Raw genomic sequence first — 23,065 nt, 5'->3', positions numbered from 1 at the left:
CAATTTGCATGTCAGCCTTTTATTATATAGGGTATACACTGAGTGGCCAGAGATCATAATAATCTGGCCACTCAGTGTATAATATCAATTTGCTTTCTGTAAAAGCATACCAACTTACCAGGTGTGTCTGAATGACACACATCGTTATCTAACACCCTGCTCTGGGTATTATCATTTTTAAAGTTTTGGGGCATTGGGTTGGTTCACAGGCAATAGAGAGCACCATGGAATCAGACCTGTGTTCCAAGTGGCTCTAATACCTCCTAGTTATATAACATCAAATAAATGTCCCTCGGTTGTCTCATCTGGTAAATGGAGGTCAATACACACTTTCCAGGATTGTTATAAGCAAGGTACAAAGTTCTTAGGCTGGTTAGCTGATAAGACGGCCCACGGGAAGCACTCAGAATTTGCCAAAACTGGTTTGGCTCAGTGGATAGAGCGTCGGCCTGCAGACTAAAGGGTCCCGGGTTCGATTCTGGTCAAGGGCATGTACCTTGGTTGCAGGCATATCCCCAGTAGGGGGTGTGCAAGAGGCAGCTGATCAATGATTCTCTCTCATCAATGTTTCTAACTCTCTATCCCTCTCTCTTCCTCTCTGTAAAAAATCAAAATTATACCTGATCATATATATATATATATATATATATATATATATATATATAATCAGCTATAATTTTAAATACACTGCAACTCTGGCCCAGTAGCTCACTTGGTCAGTCCAGAAACATACGGGACACAACCAATGAATGCATAAATGGGTGGAGCATGTTTCCCTCTCCCTCTCTCAAATCAGTAAAATTTTAAAATAAATTATTTTTTAAAATTATAATTACACTGATGATGGGTGAGTGATATTACTTTTCTGAGCCTGTTTCTGAGTGGGGATTTCTCACCCTTGTGAAGATTGAGAGGGAGGAGTTAAAAAGATGATGAGCAGGAAGTGTTGAGCCGATTGGAATAACTGGAGGGAGCTCATTACAATCTGAGGATTTTCAGTCTCAGGTTCAGACCCCTGAATATGACTCTGGGTGGGGCTTGGGATTCTGTGTTGTTAACAATTCCCAGGTGGTTCTGATGCCCTGGCAAGCTGGAGAACTGCTGTGTTCCACTGGGGCCTGGCATATAGTAGCTGCTCAATTAGGCAGCTGGGATGATTATTTTACGTGCCCTAACAATTTTCAGGGCACACCGTCCCTGATTCATAGAAGTTCAAATGCCATCATGTGTTCCAGAACCAGAAGTAACCCTGTACTCCTGCAGCAAAGCCTCAAAGGGTGGTGTGGGGGATGTGATGAAATGGCCTTCCAAAGTCCCATACTGCACAGCCAGGGGAGCTAAAAAACTACACTGCCCAGAATCCCTTGCAGCTATGGTTCTGCTGTGATATGGGTTCAACAGTAAGTTGCACTTTTTTTGTTGTTGTTAACCCTCACCCAAGGATATTTTTCCTGTTGTCTTTTAGAGAGAGTGGAAGAGAGGGAGGGGGGAGAGAGAGAAAGAGATCAATTGGTTGCCTCCTGCACGTGTCCCGACGGGGAATCAAACCTGCAACCCTAGGACGCGCCCTTGTCAGGTAATCGAACCCTCAACCCTTTGATGAGCAGGTCAGTGCTCTAACCACTGAGCACACCAGCCAGAACGCTGGGTTGCACTTCTGTGGGTTCTGGTGGAAAGAGGCAGAAGCCCCCCTTTTGCCACTCCCACTTGTCCAGCTGGGTCGTGAAAGCAATGACATTTGCTATGCGAGTGAGTAATTACTGGCCTTGACAGGCCAGGACAAAGAGTGTCCATTTTTGGCCAGTGAAAACATACCCACCGGTGGGCCACTCCAGACCAGGGGTGGGTGGGGAACCTGCCCTCTGCCAGGGGCCATTTGGATATTTATAACATCAAATGTGGGCGAAACAAAATTAACAGCTTAAACATAAGCCTGCTCTATTTGGTCAGACGTTTCATTAACGCACCCCTTGCGTGTTGGCAGGGCCAGATCCGCTGACTTCACAGGCCGTTTCCGGCTCGGGAGTGCCCACCCCTGCCCCGTCAGTCCTGCAGAACCGCCTTCAGCGATGATGCTCTCTGCTGCACCGTCGTGTGGCAGCGACGGGCCCATGGGCAATGCAGCTAGTGCAACCAAGAACTGAATTTTTAATGCTCCTTACACTTTAAAGTTAATTTAAGTGTGAACAGCCACTTGTTTTGGACAGTGTAGCTCTACAGCCAACACTGGCAGCGGCCACAGCCTGCTGGTTCCTGGATTGCGGCTAAAGCGACAGCAGTTTCTTGAACTGGGCGGCTCCTGACTCCACACCCTCCTGACTGGCGGGGCAGCAGGCCCCTGGAGGTCGGTTCCATGGTGTTCCGGGCGTCCTTCCAGTTGAGGGCCCTCCCCTCCAGCCCTTCCGAGCCAGTTTGTTAGGGCTTGAATTTATAAGGGCGTGTTAACTCCCCTGGGCTTAAAAAGACCGAGCATGGCCCTAACCGGTTTGGCTCAGTGGATAGAGCATCAGCCTGTGAACTGAAGGGTCCCAGGTTCGATTCTGGTCAAGGGCATGTACCTTGGCTGTGGGCACATCCTCAGTAGAGGGTGTGCAGGAGGCAGCTGATTGATGTTTCTAACTCTCTCTCTCCCGCTCCCTCCCTCTCTGTAAAATATCAATAAAATATATATTTAAAAAAACAAAAAAAAACAGACCAAGCATGGCTTCCACCTGATGCCCTGCGTCCTGACCACCGGGAAAGGGGTGTGAAGTGCCCTGTGCCCTTACCTCGATGACCCTGCTCCACAGGGGCTGGTGGGCCTCCACGCTCCACAGATGCACCAGTTTGTCATGCCCGCATGTCACAAACTGCGCCCCGCTGGGGTGTGTGGCCAGGCCCCACACCTCTTCCACGTGGCCCTGGTGAAATGGGAGACAGTAGATGGGAGACCACACATCCCGGCCTTTCCCCAAAAAGTGGTGCCAGAAGGAGGAGCTGGACTTGCCCAGCAACACACCTGCCCACACTTCCCTAGTGTGCCTGAAGGAGGCTGTGACAGGGCAGGCCTGGGCCAGGGTGTGGCTCGAGGCAAATGCCCGCCTCCCGTTCTACTTTCCAGGCTGCACAGTGGGAGACAAGAGAACAGACGGGTAGGAGCTTGACGCGGGGAGTCAGCTGGCACCCAGAAGGCTGTGGGGTCCCGTGTACTCCGCCTGGAGGGGTCTGACTTCAGCTCTCCCCTACTGACTGTGGCGGTCCCCTGGCAGGGGACTTCTCCTTGGGGCCACAGTTTGACCTTCTGCAAAATGGGGCTAATCATAGTGCTGGGACTCAAATCATGGATGGCAGGAGAATGAGGCTAGAATAGAGCGATTACTAAGTGGAAGTGGCTATTACTATTATTTACAATACAGATTATTAATATATTGTTAATAATAAGTCACTGCCTTGGCCAGGTGCTCTGCATCGTCCCGACAAGCCAAGGCTGCGGGTTTGATCCCCAGTCAAGGCACATACATGAATTAACCAAGAATGCATACACAATAGAACAACAAGTCAATGCTTCTCTCTCTGTCTCTTACTCTCTCTCTCTCTCAAATTGAAAGCATGATGTTACTAACATTAATAATTAATATAATGATAATAACTGGTATCAATATAATAGTAATGCTAATAATTAATCTAATTAGAATATAATGAATCCTGTAAAATATTGATGATATCCTTAGGGGTCTCCAAGGTTTAGTCTGGAGACACTTGGAAAATCCCTGTCACCTTTGTTCATCTCCTTCTATGGAAACTAAAGCCAAAGAGGGAATCTAAATGCAACAGCCATGGTCAGCAAACTCCTCAGTCCACAGAGCCAAACATCAACAGGACAACGATCGAAACTTCTTTGGAGAGCCACATTTTTTAAACTTAAACTTCTTCTAACGCCACTTCTTCAACATAGACTCGCCCAGGCCATGGTATTTCGTGCAAGAGCCACACGCAAGGGGCCAAAGAGCCGCATGTGGCTCGAGAGCCGCAGTTTGCTCACCACGGAGCTAGCCCGTCATCGGGGGAAATGCATGGGGCGGGTGAAGGAAGGGGCCATGAGCAAGGAGCAATCTTGGCCAAGACTTTTTGAGCTCTTGCTCCAGGCGAGGCCCCGTTCTACCTGCTGTGTGTGACCTGACCCACGGGACCATCACAAAACCCCCGAGGCCAGCTGTTCCTCCCCCAGTTCATGGAGCCACAGGGGGGTCGCTCACTAGCCTCAAATCACACCGCTAACGATTATATCCCAGGCAGTCACATCCTGAACTCATTCCTGACGACCACACGCTGCCACCTCTAGGGAAGTGGGGCTGTTAAGTGGAGGTGGAAGGGTGATGAGAAGGTTTCGGCGCACGAGAAGGGAAGGAGTGCGCATTTATTTGGGCTGCAGGAAGGAAAGCAGGCAGAGCTGAAACCGGTTTGGCTCAGTGGATAGAGCGTCGGCCTGCGGACTGAAGGGTCCCGGGTTCAATTCCAGTCAAGGGCATGTGCCTTGGTTGTGGGCACATCCCCAGTAGGGGGTGTGCAAGAGACAGCTGATCAATGATCTCTCTCATCGATGTTTCTAACTCTCTATCCCTCTCTCCTCCTCTCTGTAAAAAATCAATTAAAAAAAAAAAAAAAAAGCAGGCCGACTCCTGAGAGCTCTCCCGATCCTTGGACCCGGGCTCCTGGAAGGTCCTTGGCCCAAGGTGTGTGCGCCTGTGTGCCGCCTGCCCTGGCGCTTACCAGCAGGAGGGGACATTACCCTCCTCAGAGGAGCCGGGCAGCTCAGCCGGAATGGGGTTCGGGGACCCTCTGCTGGTTGGTTGCTGGATCGCGGGGAGTCTGGGGAGGGTCCTGGGTCGGGGGAGGGCTATGGAGCAGGAGCAGGGAGGGGGGAGGAACGTGGTGTGTGCCAGGACGGAGGAAAGGGGTGGGGCAGGAGGTGAGGACGGGGAAGAGCAGAGAGACGGTGGCCAGGGGCGCGGGCAGCTGCAGGGAGAGAGCTCACCTGGACGAGCAGCGAGAAGCCCGTGTGCACGGAGCCCTGCAGGATGCAGTTGCGGGTGGTCCCCACGTACAGCGTGTCTCCCCGGCCCTCGGCCACGGTGCGCACGGGGCCGAAGTCCTCGGGCACCTGGGCAGGCGAACGCGGAGAAGGGAGGACAGAGAGAGGGTGGGGCTGAGGAGAGGAAGGGTCTCCTCACCTTCGGAGGAGCCTCTCCCCCCCCTCACCTCTACTTCCTGCAGCTTGCTGTAGTCAGGACCCCAGAAGACCACCCTCCGGTCGCGGCCGCCTCCAGACACCAGCGTCCCGTCCCGCAGGGCGCAGAGCCCAAACACGCCTCCGTCATGGGCGCCCAGCACCGCCTGCGTGATGCGGTTCCCACCTGTGGGGTGGGCGGGGCGGGGGCAGGGGCAGGGTGAGTGTGGGGAAGCTTCCCCTGCGCGGACCCCCAAAAGCACCTCACACTCTCAGTCCTACACCCAGCCATTCACCATCTTTCCTTCTACCCACCCTTCCACTCACCTGCTCAAATACCCTGCCACCCGCCCATTCAACCCTCCCATCCACCCTGCCATCCGCCCATTCAACCCTCCCATCCACCCAGCCACCCTTTGATCCATCCACCCGCACCCATTCATCCACTCACCTATCTATTGGTCTGTCCATCCATCTCTCATCTCTCATCCATTCATTCACTCTTTTTTATCCAAGCAGTCATTCACCAATCAATCCATCCTTCTAGCCAACCACCCACCCTTTTCCATCTATCCATTACACTCATCTACCCACTTATAGCTCAATCTAACCACCCCTTTATTCATTCATTGACCTACTCAGTCAATAATTATTTAATCAACATTTACTCTGGGCCTCGCCATTGGTTAGAACAATAAGCTCATTTATTCATTCAGTAACCAGCCCACTTCCTAGAACAATCCATTCTTCATAACACATTAATCCACTGCGAGATAACCAATCATTCATTCATTCATTCATTCATTCACTTTACAGATCCACTGAAAAAACTTACTCATTCACTAATACAGTCATACATTATAGGGACAACCATTCATTTTTTAGTTGTCTATTCATCCAATATTAAGTAGGACAACATTCATTTACGCAATTCTTTCATTGGCTAGAACAACCCATTCATTCATTCATCCATTGCTGTGGGACCAACCACTTTTCCATCGATTCATCCATCCACCCACAACTAGGTTAAGCCATTTATTTGTTAAGAGTCCAAACTTGATCCCTAATATACGGGATTTGCTGGGGACAAGGGAGGGAAATAAGTAAAGGTGTCAGGAGGTGGGATATTGGAGCGGAGCCTTGAAGCGGGTGTTGGAATTGAACAAATAAGGATTCAGCCTGTTTAATCACACCTCCCACACAGCAGGGCCAGAGGAAGGGGGAGACAGCTAAAGGGGGTTCGGGAGGCCTGGGTTGGGGGCCGGACAGGGGGATGACACTGACCTTTGCCCCAGACATAGAGGTTCCCCGCAGAGTCCCCGGTGACGACGTCACCGCCCTCCAGAAAGGTCACGCACAGCACGTACTTCGGTTTCTCGTGTTTCTAAGGGGGGGAGGGTGGTGCAGGGGACGGTGTCAAGGTCGCGGAAGCTGGGGGGCTCCCAGAGCTCACCTATCGTCCGGGACCCCCTCCCTGCTTTTTGGTGAGGACCCGCGTGGAGCATCCCCCTCTCCACGCCCCCTCCCTGCCTTCCTCCCCATCTCTGTTTCTACATCCTCCCCCTAGTCCCCTGGTTGGCAAATGGCGGCTCTCGAGCCATATGCGGCTCTTGGGCCCCTTGAGTGTGGCAAGTCTATTTTGAAGAAGTGTCTTTAAAAGAAGTTAAAGTTTAAAAAACGTGGCTCTCCAAAGAAATTTCAATCGTTGTACAGTTGCTGTTTGGCTCTGTTGACGAATGCGTTTGCCGACCACTGGCCTAGAGCCCCATCCCACTCTCTTCCCAGTATCTCCAGCTCATCTCCATCTGCGGCTGGTGTTGTCCAGGCCTCTCTTTTTGGGGTGAAGCCCCAACCCCCACCAAAGGCAGGGGAGCCCCATCGGATGTGCCCCTGGATCTTCCCTCCCGGGCCCTCTGCTTCTCACTCAGTCTCTGTCTTGGTGCCCGTCGGCCTCTGACCTCTCGGTGTGTCCACACTATTGACAGCGGCACACCGTTTACTGAGCCTGTACCGTCTGCTAGGAGCTGCTAAGCTCTTCACCCCACGAATCCTCACAATTCCCGCATTAAGGAGGATCATCATGTCGCTGCCCTCATCCCCATGGTGGGGAGAAGGACACCGAGGCCCCGGCAGTCAGCCACTGGGACCCTCTGGAGCACCCTGCTGTCTGTCTGGGTATCCCTGCCTGCCTCTCGCAGGCCCAGCCTGTCCTCCCCCACACCCCACCCCACTCACCTCAAAGAGGCCCTGCCGCTTGCTCAGGCTGCCCCCCTCCAGGCTCCAGAAGTAGATGTGGGATTTCCCGCAGGTGATGATGATAGAGGGGTCGGTGGGGTGGAAGGTGGCCACCAGCACAGCGTCGTTGGAGCACTTTGGGGAGCGGGACATCCGAATGAGGTCCTCAAACCACCGCAGCCACCGCACTCCCCCCTCCTCCCCGTAGGAGCGCCCTGCACAGCTGCGTGGGTTGTGCACTGCACACCGACGTGTCTGCATCTTTCCTCTCCGGGCAAAAGGCCCAGGAGGCAGGGCCCACCAGCCAGGCCTCACTGCCGCCTTCATTAACGTAAGAGCAAGGCACCTGGGCAGCTCTACTGGCACCCAGCACCCTGTAAGCACTTTCCACTTAACCCACAGCACCCTGGGAGGTAAAGCTCCTTAGTAATGCCCTAACACACATAAGGAAGCGAGGCTTGCCTGGCTGGTGCGACCCAGTAGCTGAGCATTGACCCATGAACCAAGAAACTGCGGTTCAGCCAAAACCGGTTTGGCTCAGTGGATAGAGCGTCAGCCTGCAGACTGAAAGGTCCCAGGTTCGATTCCGGTCAAGGGCATGTGCCTTGGTTGTGGGTACATCCCCCAATAGGAGGTGTGCAGGAGGCAGGTGGTTGATGTTTCTCTCATCGATGTTTCTAGCTCTCTATCCCTCTCCCTTCCTCTCTGTAAAAAATCAATAAAATATATTATAAAAAAAAAAAAAATTGTGGTTCAATTCCTGGTCACATGCCCGGTTTTCAGGCTCCATCCCCAGTGGGGGACGTGCAGGAGGCAGTCAATCAATGATTCTCTCTCATCATTGATGTTTCTATCTCTCTCTCCCTCTCCCTTCCTCTCTGAAACCAATAAAAATACATTAAAAAGAGAAAAACGAAGAAATGAGGCTCAGAGAGGTGAAGTGACTTGCCTAAAGCCACACAGCCAGGTAAGCATCGTGGTCAGCATCAGCTCACGTAGGTCTGACTCCAGAGCCCAGCCTCTCGATCATTTCTCCTTCCCCAAACTGGGGCCCAATCCAAAACCAGGTCTCCGCCCCAGCCCAGAGCTGGCGTGTGACCTTGGACAAGGAGTTCTCCCCTCCCCCCCATCATGCCCAAGGTCCCTCGTCTGTAAAAGAGCCACTGCCCGGGGATGCCAGACAAGGTCTGTCTTGGACATGGCAGGACTGCAGAGCCAGCAGCCACCTCATCCCAACCCTTCTGTTGGGCCTGGTCCACCCACCCCAGACCCCAGCATCAAAGCCAAGGTCCTGCAAGGACGATGCTCCCATTTTACAGATGAGGCAACTAAGGCTCAGAGAGGGCAAGCCCAGAGTCACCAGCCAGCAAATACAAAGCCAGGATTTAAAGGTGAGCCTAGTCCTGACCGATTTGGCTCAGTAGATAGAGCATCGGTCTGCGGACTCAGGGTCCCAGGTTCGATTCTGGTCCAGGGCATGTACCTTGGTTGCGGGCACATCCCCAGAGGGGGGTGTGCAGGAGGCAGCTGATTGATGTTTCTCTCTCATCAGTGTTTCTAACTCTCTCTCCCTCTCCTTTCCTCTCTGTAAAAAAAAATCAATAAAATATATATATTTTTAAAAATAAAATAAACAAATAAAGGTGAGCCTATGTGATAGCAGACTCCTAACCACCGAGATCCAGCCAGTCCCACCGGGGCATCCCAGGAGAAGGGGTGGGAAGGGTCACCCCACCTTGCTATCCACCACCTTGGTCTCCTTGGTCCAGTCCCACACGGAAAGCACGTGGTCGTTGGATTCATCCACGGCACAGAGCAGGCTGCCCCCATTCTAGGAGAGAGAGGCAGGTGGGTCAGGACCTCCCCCCCAAAACTGCCCCCAACAGGGCACTTGCCACTCAGACCTGTTTTAAGATTTCCAAAGGCTCTGGCGCATCCTATCCAATAAAGACGGAATATGCAAATTGACTGTAACTCCGCAACAAAGAGGGTGGCGCCCACAGCCAATAAGGAGGGAGTATGCAAATGGATGCAACACAGAGAGAGGCAGGAGGCGGCTCCGGGCCAGAGTGAAGGCGGTGCCAGCAGCCAGGGGAAGGAAGGCCTATTCTCGCAGGAATCTTCGAGCATCGGGCCTCTAGTGTTACATAAGGCACATTAAAATACACTCCCTATCCAGCAGCCATACACACGCTTAAAAGGTTTCTATAATTTTCCTCTTGAAATGACTTGTCCCTAAGAAGTGTATCTAATTTACCCTCGGTTACAATTTCTCTGCAGTCATCTTGCAATCAGGAATTCATACTGGGACCAGCCTATGAAATGCCTTTTATGTATATGAAATTGAACAATTAATAAGATGATTTTTCATATATTTAAACACAAGTTAATTTTGATTTTGTAGGATCTCTCTCTCTCTCTCTCTCTCTCACACACACACACACACACACACACACACACTTTTTCCCTCCCAAAGCTCTCAATGGCCTCCTTAGGACTCAGAAAACCTGTGAGACTCTAAGCCAGGGCTTCTTAAACTATCTGTGGGAAGACTGGCTGTTGTTTTTTATTCCCCCATCCATGGCAGACCCAACACTTTGGCAAAAATAATGATAAAAATGTGAAACATGGCTTAAAAAAACAGCACACCACCATACTTGGACGTGTGGGAATGCCAAATCGCTCTACGAATTCCTGAAGGCTTACTCTCAGTTCCTTTACTTATCTTGCCCAGACCTGCCAACACCCTTCTAGCTACAAGGCCCACCTCCCTGGACACTGGCCTGCGAATGCCTAACGGATCAGGGCCCTGGAGAAGGAAAGGCGGTGAGGGAAATAACGCAACAGCGTTCCCTGATCTACAAGGGACCATCAGGCCCTACGGGGTCCCTTCACAGAGGCTAACAGGGCAGGAGTGTGAAGTCCCGGAGGTGGGTGCCCAGCCTAGAGGCCTGAGTAACTCTGCCAGGAGCATCACCACAGAGGTGTGGCATCCACCGCCAGGGCCAGCGGGAAGGTGCTGTGCTGGCTCCGGGTTCGGGGGGGGTGGGGGGTGGGCGGACAGGTGGGGGGGGTGCGCGCAGGACTCACCGATTTGGAAAAGCCCACGCAGCACACAGCTCTGTCAAACACGCCCAGGCCCAGCACGTGTAAAGTGGAGAGGGAAACTGAGTCCCAGACGCGCACGTGGGGTGGCAGTGGCTGCGGGAAAGAGAGGCCTGTTACCTGGGGAGACCCAGCTGCCTGTCCCCACCCCCCCAGGACCCCACTCGTCTCCCGGTCCTGCCCTCTTCCCTCTGTTACCTTCCCTTCCTTAGTGGTGCCTGCCACCTGTCCAGTGGCAATGGTGACCATATCGGGGTGGACAGCCAGGCTGAAGAGAGAGAGGACAGATGGACAGGGCTCAGTGAGAGCGAGGGGGACCAGCACACCATAGTCAAAATGCCTGGTTAGCCAAAACCGGTTTGGCTCAGTGGATAGAATGTCGGCCTGCGGACTAAAAGGTCCCAGGTTCGATTCCGGTCAAGGGCATAATGCCTGGTTATTCATTCTACATTCTACACTTGGTTGACTGAGTCATTTAGTCAATACACAGTATCAATAAAGAGGTACCCTCTGGGTACCCCAGCTCAGAAGCAAGACCTGGGCCTGCGGTCTCCAATTCAAGGGCCAAGGCCTGTACCACAAATGGCCAGGAGAGGGCACCCACTTGAAGGGGCAGCCACTGCCCTGGCCAGTATATGCAGCGGTTAGGGTGTTGGCTGGCATACTGGCGGTTGTCAGGATCTATTCCTGGTCAGGGCACATGCCCAGGGTTGCGAACTCAATCCCCAGGCTGGGGGGTGCAAGAGGCAGCCGACCAATGGTTCTCTCAAAATTGATGTTTCTATCTCTCTCTCTCCCCCTTCCTCTCTGAAATCAATGAAAATAAATAAGTAAAAAGAAAAATGAGTGGCCGCACCAAGTAGGTCCAACAGATGGCTGGATTATCTGGGGTGCCAGCTAGTTTTCAAAGGAAGTGAAATATCTTGGCATTTGAGAAAATTAACGAACATTTGAAATATAATCAATCCACACTTTTCCCCTCTGAATTCAGCCGGCAGGCCACCAAGGCGCCCCTCCCCCAATACTGTCCCCACTCCCACCCCACCCCCAATACTGTCCCCACCCCCACCCCACCCCAATACTGTCCCCAACCCCAGCCCACCCCAATACTGTCCCCACCCCCACCTCACCCCCAATACTGTCCCCACCCCCACCCCACCCCCAATACTGTCCCCACCCCCTCCCCACCCCCAACACTGTCCCCTCTCCCACCCCACCCCAATACTGTCCCCACCCCCACCCCACCCCAATACTGTCCCCACTCCCACCCCACCCCAATACTGTCCCCACCCCCACCCCCAATACTGTCCCCACCCCCACCCCACCCCAATACTGTCCCCACCCCCACCCCACCCCCAATACTGTCCCCACCCCCACCCCACCCCGAACACTGTCCCCTCTCCCACCCCACCCCCAATACTGTCCCCACCCCCACCCCACCCCCAATACTGTCCCCATCTCCACCCCACCCCAATACTGTCCCCACAGCGTCTCTCCAGGCCCTCCCAGGCCTCACCATTTGATGTCATCGTTGTGTCCCAGGTAGTGCCGCTGCCTCTGCTCCTCCACGCTGTAGAGCACGGCCACGGAGGCCACGAAGTACACTATCTCCCCCGTGGGCAGCAGGTAGAGGTTGGAGCGGCAGTCTCGGCCCCGGTAGCCATAGCTGGAGATGCCCGGGCTGGTTAAGGAGCCTGCTTGGCATTGCATGTGCCAACTGATACCAAACTTAATGAGGTGGGTTTTCGTGCTTCCAAGCTTCCCCCTTCAGGGGCTTGAATGATGGTAGGCCCCCCAAATATTAACGCCGGGACCTGAGGCTGTGGCTGCACTAGGAGAAGGAGTCTTTGTAGGTGTGATTGAGGGCTTTAGGATGAGATCAACTGGATTATCTGAGTGAGCCCTAAACCCAATGACAAGTGTCCTTAGAAAGAGAAGACGCCCTGTTTTGGCTCAGTAGATAGAGCGTCGCCTTACGGACTGAGGGATCCCAGGTTCGATTCCAGTCAAAGGCATGTACCTTGGTTGCAGGCACATCCCCAATGGTGGGTGTGTGGGAGGCATCCGATCAATGATTCTCTCTCATTGATGTTTCTAACTCTCTATCCCTCTCCCTTCATCTCTGTAAAAATCAATAAAATAGATATATTTTTTAAATAAAAATAAAATAAAGAGAAGACACAGCCCTGGCCGGATTGGCTCAGTGGATGGAATGTTGGCCTGTGGACTGAAAGGTCCCAGGTTCAATTCCGGTCAAGGGCATGTGCCTTGGTTGGGGAAACAGCCCCAATGGGAGGTGTACAGGAGGTAGCTGACAGATATTTCTCTCTCATCGATGTTTCTGACTCTATCCTTCTTCCTTCCTCTTTGTGAAAAATCAATAAGATATATATTTTCTTAAAAGAGAGAGTGAGAGCCAAAACCGGTTTGGCTCAGTGGATAGAGCGTTGGCCTGCGGACTGAAAGGTCCCGGGTTCAATTCCCGTCAAGGGCATGTACATTGGTTGCAGGCACATCCCCAGTGGGGGGTGTGCAAGAGGCAGTTGATTGATGATTCTCTCTCATTGATGTTTCTAAGTCTCTATCCCTCTCTCGTCCTCTCTGTGAAAAATCAATAAAATATATTAAAAAAAAAAAAAAAAGAGAGAGTGAGAGAGAGAAGACACAGACTCAGGGGTGGAAAAGACCATGTGACTTGGCCTCTGAATCAGGAGGTCACTGTTCAAATCCAGATCAGGGCGCATGCCCAGGTTGCAGGCTCGATCCCCAATGTGGGGCATGCAGGATGCAGCCAGTCAATGATTCTCTCATTGTTAATGCTTCTGTCTCTCTCTCCCTCCCTCTCTGAAATCAATACAAATATATTTTTTAAAGAAAAGGCCCTGTGAAGATAGAGATTGGAGTGATGCCGCTATAAGCCAAAGAACTCCGGGAGCCATCAAACAGCCGCAGAAAGCTAGGAGGCAGACAGGAACAAATTCTCCCAGCCTCGGAGGGAGGGGCCAGGCTGACACCTTGGTTCGGGATTTCTGGCCTCCAGAGCTGAGAGAAGGTCTCTCTGGTGTTTTAAGCCGCCTCGGTTGTGGTCATTTATGGCAGCAGCCACGGGAAATGGATGTATCCTCCTGCCCACCCCTCCCCACAGGGACGCAGACAAACCCATTCACACTGATTCCGCCCACACCCCTCCTCTTCTCAGAACTTCCCATGGGTGGGTCCCACCTCACTCACAATCAAAGCCGAAGTCCTAACAAAAGCCCAAGCCCAAGGCCTAACCTGATGTGGGCCCCATTCCTCTCTCCCCGCCCCCTCCTCAGCTCCAGTCCCAGGAGCCATCCTCCCTTCTCACTTTGAAGATTTAGTCCTAGCTCTTCCCTCCACCGAGGCGCCCCCCCTCTCCCCCTTTAGCCCTCATGGCCCCTCAGTTCCTCTCTGCTCAGCTGTCAGCTCCTGGGCAGGCCTTCCCGCCCTTGTTCTCTGAAACTGCAAACTCATGCCCCGCACTGCACCGCCCCTCCCCGCTCCATCTCTGTGCCGCCGGGCACTCGGCAGCATGCAGCGCTATTATCTGCTTAATGGCCTGCCCCCTGGGCTAGTGCCCGCTCTGGGAGGGCAGGGCTGTCTGTCCATTTTGTTCACATCCGTATCCGCCACGCCCAGATCAGGGCCTGGTGCACAGCGGGCATTAAGGGTGGGCAAAAGTAGGTTAACAATAAGAAAAAATAAAGCAATACAATCATTAATGAATAAATAAGAATACAAGAACAAGCTGAATCACGTCCTCATCACTATAAACCTACTTTTGCCCACCCCTGAATGAATCCAGTATCTGCTGAAGGAATGGCTAAGTCTCCCCTGATTAGAACTTTCTGGGGCTCCCAGAACTCTGGGGAGGAGAAAACCCACACTCCTCCCCCCGCATCCCCCACCTCCCCGCCTGGTTGGCCCCTCCTGGGCTCTAGCAGGGCTCCTGGCCTCCCTGGACTGTTCTTAGAGTTCCTCAAAGTGCCAAGGTCATTACCACGCCCCAGGCTGGGGCAGTAACTTTCCCTTTTACTAGAACTTTCTATCTGCCACCCTTCTTAGCTGTCTCCTCCTCCTCCTGCTCCTCCTCCTCCGAGCTGTCCTCGGCTCATCCTCCTCTGCATTACCCACTTAGTAAGTATCTAGTTGACTTGTTAACTGTCCTCGTCCCCGGAGTTCCATGGTGGGGAACTCCGGGCGGCTTTGTTTACTTCTGTAACTCCTCCTCTGAGAAGCCCTCCCTGAGCCTCGGGGTTGCCCCATCCCAGCCTTGCCCACTCTGAGCTGTCACTGTCAAGGAGTCTGTCCCCACACTGGACGGTGAGCCCAGGAGGGCAGGCAGACACTGTCGCAGTGACCACTGGGTCCCCAGCCCCAGAAAACGTTCAGAAAAGATTTTAATGAATGCCCACACGTCTATCCCAACCCCAGTGGGCACTGGGAGGAACTGCTCCACCTCAGAGTCGTTTTTGAGCTGAGACCCATGCTGACTTTTGCTCTCAGCTGCCTCTCTCCTTTGATGCTGTCAAGCGCATCCTGGCATGGCAGCTTGGTGTTCCTTGTTCGCATGTATATTTCCGGCTGCCTCGAGGACAGCCTGGGCTCCGATATCAGAGAGGAACCAAGGCCAAGAGGAGAAGACAGGGTGGGTCCGTGGATTCTGAGCCCAGCTCCAGCGGGCTTCTGGGAAAAGCTTGGGGTCCAGAGTCAGAGTTCTGACTCCCTGGGACAGGGCTCAGTCCCCTCTCTCAGCCTCAGTTTCCTCATCTGGGAAGTTAGGGTTAGGGTTAGGGTTAGTTGGTAGTAATTCCCAACCTGCAGGCCTTAGAGAGTTCTTGGAAGCCACTGGTTGTAAAAATTCTCAACTCCACAAAAGAGAAGGACCATGCCATTCAACATATTTATACATCAAATAATTTAGAACAGCCCGGCGGTGTAGCTCAGTGGTTGAGCATTGGCCCATGAACCAGGAGGTCATAGAGCAGTGTCTGGCATATAAGTGTTCGATAACGGTTAGTTTTCATTTTATAACCCCTGCTTATGGGGCACATATTACAAGCTCAGCACCTTTACGCCTCGTTTCACAGCCCCATGAATCGAGATCATGAACCCCACTTTTCAGAGGAGGCAACTTAGGCCCAGAGAAGCAAGGTAGCTTGTCCAAGGGTCACATAGCTAGCAGGAGGTGAGGCTGGGGTTTCAACCCATCTGTGCCCGGCTCCATAGACAGGTTCTTAACCAGTGCCAACTTCTGTTCATCAGCTACACCACGCTGGCTCTGGACACGGCGCCCTGGGACCTGTGGAGGCTCCCGTTTGGAACATTTCAGTTCTCCCTAACTGTTCAGTTCAGTCCACACGCCCCCTCCTCAGAGAAATCCTTATTTTCCTCAGATGAGCTTAGGATACTGTACTCCCAGCATTTACTACTGGCTGAAATCATCTTGTTTATTTAATCACTGGCTTCTGTGCTATCATGTGTGTGTGTGTGTGTGTGTCCCACCCCCAGCTTTAAAAGGTTAGCTTGCAAATAGAAGAGAATCTGACATATGGAAGGCACACAGCAAACATTTGCTATTTCAATGAACCATAAAAGGTCATTTCAGTCGAAACCGGTTTGGCTCAGTGGATAGAGCAGTCAGTCTGCAGACTGAAAGGTCCCAGGTTCGATTCCAGTCAAGGGCATGTAAACTGGTTGCAGGCACATCCCCGGTGTGGGGTGTGCAGGGGGCAGCTGATCGATGTTTCTCTCTCATCGATGTTTCTAGCTCTCTATCCCTCTCCCTTCCTCTCTGTGAAAAATCAAAAAAATATATTTAAAAAAATTTTTTTTAAAAAGGTCATTTCAGTTAACCTGCCTTTCACTGCCCCCTCTGACTCCGGGTCATCCTGACCCCTCCAGCCTTAGGGGCCTGGGAAGACCCCGTCTTCAGTACAAAGGCGCTCCATGTGCTGAGGTCTCACACCCAGGACGTTTGTCCCCTCCTGACTGGGGGGTGGGATGTGAAGGCGGGGGAGGGAATTACAGCAAGAGGATACACCCAGTCCAGCTTGAGTCTGCAGGAAGGCAGCTCTGAGCGCGTGTCCAGGCTGTAGGTGGGCACCAGCTGATCCGGGATCAGCATGGGCACAGGACGGCCCCTCAGGAACATCTTCACGGAGCCCTCCTCTGCCAGGACACCCCAGAGGTCAGGTGCTGGCCCAGCCCCCCCATCCCTATTTCCTCTCCCCTACAGGCTTCACTTAAAAAAAAAAATAGGTGGGGAAACTGAGGCCAGAGAAGCAAAAGCCTAGTAGCCAGGTCCCCAGACCTCCAGCTTCGGGGATCTCACCCGAGCAAGCCCCCAACGAAGCCTCTCCCCCTCTTCTCACTTACCCACGCTGAAGATAGCTTCTTTGGTTTTGCTGTCAGGACAGAACAAGAAGGAAAAAAAGTTAATCCTTTTTATTAGGGAGCAGTTCAGCAAAGGAGAGACGCCGCTACTTCACCCCACCGCGCCCGGGAGGGAGGGAGGCCTCCGATGCACACAGAACGGGGGCGCGACAGGAGCGGAGCGCTGCCTCTCTGCAGGCCGTGTGCTTTGCTCGGTTGAACGTGCAGAGCCTAAGACACAGGCCCAGAGAGGCAGTGATCGCCAAAGGTCACACAGCACGGAGCGGCAGGAACGCGATCCTGGAAGAGGGGAGTCACCGGGGACCCCTCCCTCCTCAGCAGCACGGCTCTCCCCGCGCTCCCCACCCCCGCAGCGCCCCAAACTCCCAGCATTGAGGAAAGCCGTGGAGGGCTGAGGGGAGGGGCGTGTCCAGGTCCCCTCCGCCGGCGGAAAGGAGGGATGCTCGCGGGCCTGGGTCCCCGGCTGGGGGGAGGCCTGGGACTCAGACCCCGGGAGCGCAGAGAGGAGGGGGGCCTGGGGGGGGTCTGCGAGGGTCTCACCAGGCTCCAAAGCTACTCATGGCGGCGGCTGGCGGAGCTTCGGGGCCGGGGGTGGAGCCGGGACCGGCCCCGCCGCTTCCGGCCCTGGGAGGCGCCCGCGCCGCCGCGCCCCGCCCCGCCCTCCGCGGCCGACCCGGGAGCGGCGGGCCGCACCGGGTCTCAGGTCCCAGGCGGTGGGTCCTGATACCCGGCTCTTTTTTTGGGGGGGGTGGGGTGAGGGGGATAGGGGAGTGTTGTTTGAGAACATGGGCTCGGGGGCGTGCCTGCCTGCGTCCAAACCCCAGCCCTGCCGCTGCCGAGCAGGGTGGACAAGTTGCCCAGCCTCTGCCTCAGTTTCCTCGTTTGTAAAAGGGGGATAACAGAATACCTACTTTCCGGGGCGGCTGCGAGGATTAAATTGGTTAATTCATGTTAGGTGCCTGGAGCAGTGCCTGTACAAGTGATAGATCCTCCCTTCCTCCAGTTGATGGATAGACGTAAACCCCACCTGGGGCCAGACATTCGGATTCCTAAGTCCCTAGGTCCCTAATCACCAATCAGCGTGTGCTGAGTGCCCTAAACCCCGTCCCCTATCTTTAAAGGTGCTTGTACCCTGGCCTCGCTCTCTTCCGCCCCTCTCTGTGGAAGCAGCCGGCAGGGGGACTCTTCCCTCCAATAAAGCCTGTGTCCTGCCATTCCAGTCTCCGGCCCTTCTCTATTTCATCTATCAACAAGTCTATGTCCGTGTTCGCTATTATTTGAATGGGGTGGAAATAGGTCTGTATTTTAATCCTGCTCTTGCTCCCAAGCCCTGGCCACGCCCACTACACCCTGGCCACGCCCATTTCTTCGGTAAGGCCCGCCCCAGGCGTTGGCCACGCCCAACATTCCGCTCACACCCACTTTACCGCTGCTGCCCCAGAGTTGATTGCCTCCGGACAACTGACCTCCCCGCCTCTGGTCCCGCCAGGCATTCCGACTGCGACCCCTTTCACGTGACCCAGGCCTCCAGCGGAGTCCCTCCACATCCGGAGACTGGGCGAGGCCTGACCCCGGCTCCGCTCCACCCGGATTCCTGGGCCTGACTCGCCCCGCCTGGGTGCTGCCCCAGTGACCCCGGCCCCAGGTTCTGATTCGGCCCAGGCTGGCATTCGGGCCACGCCCTCAAATTCCAAACACGCCCCTACCAGGTTCGAAAGTCTATGGATTCCTACGTAGTAGACTGTCAGGAGAGAGGAGGGTTTGAAGATGCCGTGACTGAGATGGTACATATTTATGAGTGATATCAGCATTCGAAAGACGACATCCACTTATTCCTACTGGCACCCGATGTTCTAGAATGGATGCCCCATTTCCTGCAGAAACTCCCCTGGGGCTTCTGCCCTGGATCCCACACCTGAGACAGTCCATGGGAGTTCTCCTTTACATTCATTCCTTCTTTCGCTCTGCCCACAGACCCAGCTCCTCTCTGACCTCTACCCTGGCCCCTGCCCCGCTCCCCCGGAGACCCGGACTATCCCCGCCCGGACTATTATCGAGTGCCTGAAGGCTTTGGCCACGCCCCTCCGCGTTGGCCCCGCCTCCGGAGCCTTCAGTTTCCACCGCGCAGTCTCCGATGGGGCCCTCCACGCTTCCGGCACGGTCCCCGCATTCTGAACCAGATGGTCTCGTGGCCGGGGGCATCACCCTACATCCCCCATCCTTTCCGACGCCTATCTGAGGTCCTGACCTCACATGTCCCCGCCTCCGACACTCACCCTTCCTTTTTGTTGCTACAGTTGCTGCTGGAGGACGTGGTGCGGCTGCGGGGGTCCTCGCGGCGCACCGAGGCCAGGCGCTCGGGTGACAGGTAGCGGCGGGCGCTGCGGAGAGAGCACCCAGTGGGGGCGGGTCCCGGGAGGCCAGCGGGCGGCGGGGCGGGAGGGGGGCGAGGGCCTCCCGGCACCTTTCACCGCCGGCGGCCGGGCACACGAGTCCATCCCTCTCCATATACGCTCTGTTCCCCACCAGGTCTGAGAGGAGGCTGGGGCCCCAGCTCCTGCGCCTCACCTGCGCCTGGAGCTCGCCTCCTTCTTGGGCGAGGATGGGGACGTGGCGTAGCCGCCCGCGCGCCGCGGGGGTCCGGAGCCATTGAGGGGCGTCCTGGTGGGAAGGCCTTTGAGGAGCTGGCACACTAAGAGAGATGGGGTGTTGGGGGGGAGGCAGAAGCAGGTGAGGGTGAGGTCCGAGCCCGCCCCTCCCTGGCTCATCCCCGCAGGCTAGCGCAGATACCCGAGGCGGCGGTGCCCAGGCAGATACCCGAGGCGGCGGTGCCCAGGCGCGGGGGCGCCCGGCCCTTGGGGGTGCTCCGCGCCCGCAGCGCGGCGCCCTGCTCCTCGCACGCCCTCAGGCGCCGCAGCGCGTCGGCCAGTGCCGCCTTCAGCACCGCCAGCTCGTCTTCCTGCAGCTGCAGCCGCTGCTCCAGCGCCGACACGCGGTCGTCCACCTCCATGCCGCTCGTCCCGGACAAATTGTCATCTGCAAGAAGGCGGGGGGCGGGGGGGAGCGGGGCTGGCTGCGGGGGGGGCCCTGGAGCTCCGACGCCGAGGCGTCCCTCCTGCCACCCCGGCTCTAAGCCGGGCCGGCCACGCTGCTCCCTTCCTCTCCCGCAGCCAGGGGGCTGGGGCGCTTGGAGACGGGCCAGGAAGAGGGCTCGGGCGGGAGGGAAATCCCCAGGCTCTCACCCCTCGCCACTCTTCTCCGCTCAGCGCCCCGGAGGTGGGACCTGAGGGAAGTCCCCTCCTCTCTGCTAACAGTTCTCCGTACGAATCAATAGACTTTCGACCCCGGCTTGAAGATGCTATGACTAAGACGTTAAATATGTATGAGTGATATCATCAGCCTTTGAAAAGATGACATCAACTTGTTCCTTGTGGCACCGAGGTTCTAGAATGGACTCCCGAAGACTGTCAATATCTTATCGCGAGTTCTAAGTTCTTCTTTCTGTTTCTAAGACTCTCCAAGCCAAAAGGTCACGCCTGGTCCCTCCTCTTCCCCTTCGGTTCCCACTGCGGGCTGGACCCTAGCGCCGCCGCCCGCGAGGACGGAGTTCGTGCGGCCCCTGGCGGCGGACTCGAGGGTTGCAGGTAGCGCGTCGCAGACCCAGGAGACCCAAACTCTCTCTTTTTTTTTTAATCGGAGCTTCTCTTACCTGTCGTCCCCCCCCCCCCCCCCCTTTTTTTTTTTTTTGCTTCTGTACCCCACACCCTAGATTCATTTCTCCTTCTCCTTCCATCCCTTGGATGCAGCCAAATAACTCCTCCGTCGCCCCTCCATCCCATTTCGGTGGTCCCCCTTTCCCCTTCCCCTCAGGCCACTCATACCCAGACTCATTGCTGACCACAACCGAGGAAGGCCTGGCTCCCAGCCGGGCGGGTTTGAAGGCGGCAGCATTAGCGGGGACGGGGCGTGGAGGTCGCATCTGCCATCCCGAAGCTGTAGGCTGCCCTGCCCGCCGGCTGGTCTCCGCAGTGCAGCTCTCGGTCCCTCCCCTCGCTCCCCCCCACCCGCTCCGGGAGGGAGGGGCACCCAATCGCCTGCCAGACCTCACCCGCCCTGCCCCCCTCCCAGTGCCTCTCTGGCTGGGTGCCTGGGCCTGCAGAGAAAGGTGGGGGCTTCTTAAGGTAGGGGGGAGGGGGAGAGAGCTGTCAAGGCTAGGAACTCAAGAGGAGGGGATCCCAGGGTCCCGCCGGCATCACCTAGGAAAAGGAGGAAAACTAGGGACGGAAGTTGGAGAAATGCACAGAGACCCTCCGAAGGTCACACAGCCCATAGGTGAGGGGCAGGAGGCCCAATCGCCTCTTTGTATCGATCCCCCTCCTCCTGCCATGAATAATGCTACCCAAAAATGAGATCTGCTCCAGAGGGCTTCCGTGTGGCTGGCACCGTTCATGCAAGATGCGTAGCACATTCCAATGTTGTGGGACCCAATGCTGCCAGCAGCTCTCGTAGTTGTGTTTAAGATGGCCATTTTGGGAGCGGAGGGGAAGGGGCACTGAGGCTCAGAGAGGTTAGATTAGTTGTTTATGGACGCACAGCCCATCAGCAGCGGGAAAGGTACTTAGCCCCGTCATTCTGCGTCTTAGGGAGGGCATGGAGGACACCATGAGCCAGCATCCTGACGCTCTGCCAGCTGCCCCCGGGGGAGTAAGCCTCCACACTGGGAGAGGCCTCCTGAGTGGATAGAGGAGCTGTCCCCTCGGCCCCCACCCAGAGAGGCCAGCTGCATTCTGAGGCCTCAGCTTGCCCCCACCAAACCATGACTCAGGTCCTCCGATCCTTCCAGACCATTCCCCCACCCTCAGCCCTCCTGCCCAGGGACCACCCTCAGTGCCCATTTCCCTCCCATCCCCCCTCCCCTCTGCCTCCAGCACCCCTCCTCTGGGCTGGACCCCCACAATGGCCCTCCTGGAGTCGCACTCATTTGTATGAAATGGGTCCTAACGGATGGGAGGTGTGGGGCCTAAGGATTTTTTTTTTGGGGGGGGGTTAGTAGATGCGAAGTCCTCTGGTGGTCCTCCCAGGTCCCACACCAAACCCCACCCTCCCCCCAGTCTGTCTATCCCTCTGCCAGGGAGAAGGGGAGGGTCCCAGGGGACTGAGAGGGGAAAGGGGGGACAGAGTTCAGGCCTTTGCCCACCTCCAGGCCTTTGCCTCTTCAAACACCACCCCCCGGGGTGGGGGGAGAGAAGAGGAGGGTGGAAGCAGGGAGGTGGGGTGGGGTCTGGGATCAGGGCTTTAAGGATGGGGACCTTGCTCTGGGGTCAGCCCTTATGGGGGAGAAATGGAGGTCTTCGGCAAGGGCTGAGGATGCGGATTTGGAAGCAGGAGGCTGGGGCAGGAGGAGATGGGTCCAGCGCCGGGCAGGGCCAGGGTCGGAAGGATGGAGGGGGGGGGGTGTCTCACCATTGCAGTATTGAAGCAGCGAGGATGTGTCGTAGAGGCCGCAGAAGGCCGGGCCGCGCTCCGCCATCGCCCCGCCACAGCCGCCGCCGGCACCCCCGGCCCCAGCCCGGGCCCGGTCCCCACCCCAGGCCCTGCCTCCCGTTGCCATAGCAACACCCTTGGTTCCAGCATCCCCCGGCTCGGCCTGCCCGGCGTCATGCGACAACCGGCGCCGGGCCTGGCACCGGGGTCATCCCTCAGGATGCCCAGAAAGGGGGGAAGGGGTGTCGGGACACCTCCTGCTGAGCCCCCCAACGCAATCCTCAGGCCCGGATTGGTTGGGTCCAGTCCCCCCACCCCCGGTACTGTCTGGTCCAGCCCACCACCGGCGCATAGTCTCTCTAGGCCCCCACCTTGACCGCTCAGGACCAATGAGAGCCTGTCGCGCAGGGCCTTCCACCAATAGGAACGCAGAAGAATTGGAAGGGGCGGGGCCTCCCCTGCTTTTCAGCCATAGGCTTAGCCCCGACACAGAGGATCGGGTGGGGGAAGATGCTCCCTTATCTCCTCCTCCCACCCCAAACCTCCTCCCCAGTCTTTTCCTGGATTCCCCAAAAGCTCCCTTGCAAGACTAGAACCCGACTCTGGGATCTTAAATCC

The 23,065-nt window shown here is 55.6% G+C and overlaps 1 protein-coding gene across 1 annotated transcript in view; it reads right to left on the bottom strand.

The window, feature by feature from the left end:
• The window catches only part of EML2 (EMAP like 2), a 28,307-nt gene extending 5,537 nt beyond the window's left edge, over positions 1–22,770 (bottom strand). Inside the window, 16 exon segments of the mRNA XM_036416422.2 lie at positions 2,769–2,900; positions 5,015–5,140; positions 5,239–5,393; positions 6,491–6,590; positions 7,442–7,576; positions 9,177–9,272; positions 10,532–10,642; positions 10,745–10,814; positions 12,063–12,212; positions 16,609–16,738; positions 16,946–16,974; positions 19,240–19,344; positions 19,532–19,655; positions 19,781–19,999; positions 22,427–22,549; positions 22,552–22,770. Coding sequence (XP_036272315.2) covers positions 2,769–2,900; positions 5,015–5,140; positions 5,239–5,393; positions 6,491–6,590; positions 7,442–7,576; positions 9,177–9,272; positions 10,532–10,642; positions 10,745–10,814; positions 12,063–12,212; positions 16,609–16,738; positions 16,946–16,974; positions 19,240–19,344; positions 19,532–19,655; positions 19,781–19,999; positions 22,427–22,549; positions 22,552–22,624 — 1,878 coding nt within the window. The 5' untranslated portion in view covers positions 22,625–22,770.
• Positions 22,771–23,065: the final 295 nt, after the last annotated feature.

This window comes from Pipistrellus kuhlii, unplaced genomic scaffold, assembly GCF_014108245.1.
Source record: "Pipistrellus kuhlii isolate mPipKuh1 unplaced genomic scaffold, mPipKuh1.p scaffold_m20_p_55, whole genome shotgun sequence".
In the NCBI taxonomy this organism is placed as follows: domain Eukaryota; kingdom Metazoa; phylum Chordata; class Mammalia; order Chiroptera; family Vespertilionidae; genus Pipistrellus; species Pipistrellus kuhlii.
Note: the sequence above shows the minus strand (reverse complement) of the source record. Positions and strands in the feature narration are given on the sequence as shown.